Source organism: Xiphophorus couchianus, chromosome 14, assembly GCF_001444195.1.
Source record: "Xiphophorus couchianus chromosome 14, X_couchianus-1.0, whole genome shotgun sequence".
NCBI lineage: Eukaryota > Metazoa > Chordata > Actinopteri > Cyprinodontiformes > Poeciliidae > Xiphophorus > Xiphophorus couchianus.
The window spans coordinates 3,855,243-3,861,242 of NC_040241.1; the positions used below are offsets into that span (position 1 = coordinate 3,855,243).

General features: G+C 42.5%; 1 protein-coding gene across 1 annotated transcript; it reads right to left on the reverse strand.

Annotated features, from left to right (window-relative positions):
• Nucleotides 1-1,839: 1,839 nt before the first annotated feature.
• On the reverse strand, nt 1,840-6,000 carry ecsit (ECSIT signaling integrator). The gene is made up of 8 exons (XM_028038565.1): nt 5,901-6,000; nt 5,504-5,658; nt 4,795-5,200; nt 4,459-4,682; nt 3,441-3,498; nt 3,085-3,233; nt 2,679-2,784; nt 1,840-2,601 (listed from the first exon to the last, which is right to left on the reverse strand). The coding sequence occupies exons 2-8, from the start codon at nt 5,624-5,626 to the stop codon at nt 2,312-2,314; spliced, it is 1,356 nt and encodes a 451-aa protein (XP_027894366.1). The 5' UTR covers nt 5,627-5,658; nt 5,901-6,000; the 3' UTR covers nt 1,840-2,311.

Here is a 6,000-nt window from a genome sequence, read left to right on the forward strand (position 1 = left end):
TAATGTAATTTATGACATTTTCCAGATGTGCGCAGAGCTGCAGTCAATCATGGACCAAAATCAACCCAGGAACTGTAGCATGCTTTCAACAAGTTTTTTTCACTGGTACTGGATGGAATGTCAAAGAAGTGAATGAGATTGGTGCAGGACACTGAGACAGTGGTGAGGTGTGATTCCAGAGATGGAGGGGATCCGCTCTGAGTCTTCCTGTCTGCGGTGGTCTCAGGATGGTCTCAGTATATCCACACTGTGCAAGGAAAGTATGGAGTGAGCGCAAACCAACCCATAGCATGAGGCTACCACCACAATACTCAACAGCTATCAGTACCTGGGTTTGGAAGCCTCACTTTGACTCCCTTAAGTATATTATTTACTGCAGACAGATAGTTTATTCATTGCATCTGACCAAGCAGTCTTTCACTAAAAAGGTATTAATAAGATTGTTTGTGTGAGCAGTCGAAACGTTAAAGTGTTTGTTTTTGGGGAGACATAAATCTGGCTTTACTGTCGACAGGCATGCTGATGTTCATGACAGGCTTCAGCATCGGCTGTTCTTCATCATGCTAACCTATTACCGTTGTTCAGAGCTTGACAGTTTTGGTCTTCTGGACAAAGTGTTGACATCCAATTTACTTCTACTTTAGAAGTGGTTCAAAACGACTTTCCCACCTTGTCTACTCTTTTTCCTCCAAGATCTTTGTGTTCCTTAAACCAGTGGTGTTTAAAGTATTAGAGCTTTCCTTAGTTCATCACACCTGAATTAAATGATGGTTCATGAACAGAAATCTACAGAACTTTGACATGCTGAGGTAGTTGGACAATTGGAATCAGCCATATTGGAACAGAGACTCATTTAAAACTGCCAGGACATCATGAGCGGCCCTTAAGGACGGCAGCTGGACACTTCAGCTGTTTCATCAGATGGCTGACCTCCCTCAACAGAAAGTCTTTCAGCCAAGCAGAGGCCTGGCAAATAGCCATTCATTTGACTCAGGTGTGTTTAGAATAGTTGAAGGATTGTAGCTCTTTTCTGCTGCACTTGGGAATCCCTGCCTTTCCAATCAATCTTCTATCTTTGTTGTCCTCTCCAACTGAACTCTACAAACAAAGAATATCCTGCACTGTGTTTAAAGAATCATTTTAGAGACCACTATTGCTCAATGCCTGAACTGATTAGAAAGAACAATGCAGCTGTAGACTTTACTCTTTAACATCCTGATTATATTGACAGTGAATACTGTTGTTTCTGAAAAAGATAATTATACTCAGGATATGGTCTCTACTATAAGGCAAACCTAGTCTGAAATTATATCCAACACGTTTTGAGTAAGAGATTGTTATAGGGATTCACTGATTGTAGTTTTCTGGATGATAATTTTCTTTTGTCTGAAAGGAGGCAAAGTTGGCAACAGCAGGTCGACCCCCCCAACAGCTCCAGTACAGACATGACCTGGTGGACGGGTCCATCAGTTTCATGGCAGAGCTAAAGGGGACAGAGGCTGATTTTCAGAGCTTTGCTGTAAATGAGATCATTGTATAAGGTTGGTTTCACATGCATCGGCCAATCACTGATCAGTCGTTGATGGCGCCATTTATGGGTCGTTCACTAATTATGTGCCAATTTGGTGGCATAAATAAAAGAAAATGGTGACCACTGCCAGTAGGTTACTGGGCATCAGTCAAAATATCCTCAATCAAATCTAAAAACTTAAGATCTCAGGACAAAGCAAAACATATTCCAGCATATTAAAAACATCCAGTTATGAACCATAAGAAGCTTTCACTCCTCTTTCACAAATAAAACCAAACGGACCTGCAAAAAACAGAGCTTTGTCAACATTTGTTTTGAAAAGTCAGTTTAATTTTCTGATCCGATCTGAGCAATAAAAACCTTTTGTATTTCTCTCATGACTTTTCATTTGATCCTGTAATTATTAGTTTTTAGGTTTACTGCAGCCTCACATTGCAGACAATCTTGTAGACCTGATATGGTCTGTTGTTGAAATGCTGTGGCGTTTTTCTGTCATGTTTTATGTTAGTTGGAAGGATGCTGAAAGCATTAGAAGTAAATATGACAGCAGTTGTCATGATTACACAAAAAATAACTACAGATTGTTTTCTAAGGATAGAAGAGGAGTGAGACTCCACAGCAACACAGATTTATGTTTTAGATGATATACTAACCATTTGAACCGCTCTGATGTGTTTGTACATTAAATTAACTAGCTTTATACAAGTCTAACTCTACCATGGAGAAACAAATACATCACAGCAGAAATACAGTTTGTTTTCCAGTTCTGTGATGAAGAGTTCATTGTTTCATCCCCTGGCTTCTCCTGGGCTTCTCCTCCTCCACTGCAACCTCAGGATCTTCAGCAGGCGGCCCGTCTTCCCTTTGGCTCTGTGGATGAGGTCGATGACTATGACCTGCCTCTGTGTCCGCCACTCCTTCCAGTTCCCGAGTTCCAGCATCCAGGCGGAACAGAGTGGGAATTCTCCCTAGGATGGGGTTGTTCTGCTGGAGGCCAGAGATCCACTGGTTCAGAGTGGTCTGGTCTCCCCGGCTGGTCATGCACATGGCGAAGACTGGACCTTCATCCACTGAAAGGTAAATACACACGTGTTACACACTGTCAGACCAGTTAAGCCAGGCTGATAGAAGTTTGCAGCCATCTTACAGTCGTCCACATCAAAGTTCTCCTCGTCCCCCAGGTCACGGTCCAAATCCAGATCAAGCTGCAGAGGGTAGTAGAAGCAGCGCTCTGGATCGTAGACTTCCTCTTCCTGTGGGGAGAATTCTCACAGGGTTACAACTGGGAAACATGCTCACTGCATGGATTCTACATTTAGTTTCCAATACCTAAACGTAATCATATCTAACTTCAGAAAATCAGTGTATTCTATTCTGTACACGACCAGAAGAAGGTTAGGATCATCAGTGGAAACAGAAACCGTTAGCTGCTCCTCAGATAGAAGCAGCATAAACTGGGTTGAGTATTTGTTCACTTCACATATGGTAGCACTTAACAGCAAAATCTGCATCAATAATGTTGATATGAAATACATAATGGAGAATTTAGAAACCTTTTCTTCAGGAGGCGTGGGGTCAGCTCTGAGGATGTAGTAGTAGACACAAGTCTTCTTCAGCCACAGGGGGAAGGGCCCCTCCACAAACACAGGCCTGTTTGGGTTATGCTTGGCCAGCAGCTCCATCTGGTTGGGGCTCTGAATGCCTGGCATGAGGAAACAGTGAGCAACATGCACCACATACACTATGAATCTGATGGAATAAGATTAAAATGCTCATCCTTACAATTTGATCTTTACATGAGTAGGAAGTCAGAAGCTAAATATCTGATATTTATTCAACTCTAACAAAACACAGTTATCTAATGTCACAACTTTTTTTTTGTTTTGGAAGATGACATGAAACTCCATACCTACAATATGTGGAAAGCTGATTTCTTCCCCACTTTCAGTGATGTCAGTGAAGGGCAGCTGTCAGGAAGAACAATCAATAACATGAAATTCAGAAAATCTAAATGATGCTGATTATTAAAACCAATTTGAAACATGGGAGCTGACATCTAGTTGTCTTTCAGTAAATATACAACAGAGTAGTCTGTTTTTCTCTTAAAAAAAACAAACAAACAACAACCACCCTCAAACGTACATTAGGATAGTGCTATAAGATGTATGATCCATATGACTGATAGCCCACATTCTGATGCAGTGGTCTTCAACCCTGGTCCTCAACATCTACTGTTCTGCAGGTTTTAAACACAAATGAAAAAATCGTTACCAGACCTTTGTCAAGCTGAAAAGGTAATTCAAACACTTGATTTAGCTGTGTTGGAGAAGGGATGTGTCTAAAACCTGCAGGCTAATACATCTTGAGGACCAGGTTGGAGACCCCTGTTCTAATGGCAGCACTTAACTAGCATTAGCATTTTAGCTTACAAAATACTGTTTGTAAGCTGGATGGAGTACGTTACTGTAGGTCTACAACTCCGATCCTCGAGGGCCGGCGTCCTGCAACTTTTAGATGCGTTTCTGCTTCAACACACCTGAGTTGAAGAATGAGGGAATCAGCAGGACTCTGGAGAACCTGACTGAATACTGAGGAGATGATTCAGTCATTTTATTCAGCTGTGTTGGACCAGGAACACACCTAACAGCTGCAGGACTCCGGCCCTCAAGGGCTGGAGCGGAAGACCCCATTAGCATTTTAACTATTTCTGGACATTTCCATAACATAACAAAATGGATACAAACTACATGTTGTTTTAAACCGGTTAGGCTTTGATGTTAAACCTGAGGGTCGCAGAACCTAACTTGGCATCAAAACCCCTGACATGGGTCTGACTGATAAGCACACAGTTAGGCCCCATTAAGTTTCTTTAGAAATTTTCTAGTTCTTCTTAATGTTGTATGAGCTAAGATAAGCTAAAACTGTACCTGATAAACTGTAGTTTTAGCATCCAAGTCGTTGGCAATGCGAGTCAGGCTCAAGACAGCCAGGTCCACAGCGTCTTCAGGCAGAGGCTGAGGAATAGGGAAGGGATTTACGTGCTTGAACTTGGGGAACCAGTACATGATGCGTTGGTACTTTCTTATAGGGTGGCTCTTCTCCCCAAAGATCTGGACCAGTAGGACCTTGGTCTCAATGTTGGGCATTATACCTGAAGCAAAAACAGTAACAATCCAACTGTAACTTGTGGAATTTGTTCATTGCTCAGTATTCCAGCTCCACTTGGAACTCTGCTCTCTACATTAAATGGAGAAGTCACCTACCATAGCTCTCCATCTGCTCCAGAACCTGAACCCCACACTCCTGCTGTCTAGGGTAGTGGTTGAACATTCGCTGAATAAAGTTTCTGGGCACAAAAACCTCTTTGGGAAAAACATCCAGCAGTTTGTTGTATACTGTTAGGTCTCTCTCTACTCCAAATTCTGGCATTTTCTTCAAAGCAGCGTAGATGAACTCCACATGGCCACGCCGTCTTATGTCCCTCTTAGTGAAGACATCAATCACTTGGTTAAATGTGGCCTTGGTTTTGGACTCTTTGGCCACCTGCTCAAACAAATCCTCCTGGGTGACCAAGGACTTGGTCTTCTTCGTGTCATTGTCATTAACAAACCGTACATGTTCCGGTTGACTCTTTGCCGACGCTGGGCTGCAACGAAATTGCCTCAGCACCTACAAATGTTATACATATGGAAGAAACGGTCATATTAAGCATAAACCAGATTGTGCATTATTTCATTAATGGAAAAATAAACAGTCTGATTAAAACAATAAAGCAAAAAGACAAGAATGATCTGATTCGCATGGAAATCGGTCCACATGCAGACCAGGCATGTAAATATTGTCTCGTTGTCTTTTGATTTTATTTGTTAAAGATCTAAAATGTCTGAACCAGTAAAAGGGATCAAACATTTGACCCTTATACCAGCCCATTCAGTTGGGGGACGGGCTGGTAGTAAACAGACTGTAGCTCACCTGCTGCTGTTGGTTGTGTTGCACAATAAGCTGACCGGAGGACGGGGACAGGAGCAGGGACCCGCGCTGGGCAGCAGTCCGGCCGGACCGAACGAGCTGCAGGAGGAACCGGGAACACTTCATCCTGTCAGCGGGGCCATCCGACACGTTTCCCCCTGACAGGACGGCACTCAGTCATGAACAGAGCTATGATTCACTCGAGCATGAAACGACAACGATAGCGCAGCTTGACACAAACCAATGAAACAAACACACTAAAGTGGAAAGTGCCAGAAAACTGCAATTCATGTTCACATATTTAGTTAAATATTCCTCATGTACACATTAGATTAACACATAAATATATTCTTAAACCAGCGAAACAAACACTTTTAGCAAAGTCTCCTTCAAAACTTACTTCATGTGGACGCCTCCATGTTGGGAAGCCGGCGGAACATCCTGGTTCTGCACAGTTATTATTCCCCCTCAAACAACAGAAACATTGGCGCACCGGAGTA

Bases quoted from the DNA above. Each gene is read 5' to 3' on its own strand.
- ecsit (XM_028038565.1), bottom strand. From the start codon at position 5,626: ATGAAGTGTTCCCGGTTCCTCCTGCAGCTCGTTCGGTCCGGCCGGACT. The intron at 4,683-4,794 runs GTAGGTGACTTC...TTTTTGCTTCAG, and splicing joins GGAGCAGATGGAGAGCTATG to GTATAATGCCCAACATTGAG. The intron at 3,499-4,458 runs GTACAGTTTTAG...TCTTCCTGACAG, and splicing joins CTAAAACTACAGTTTATCAG to CTGCCCTTCACTGACATCAC.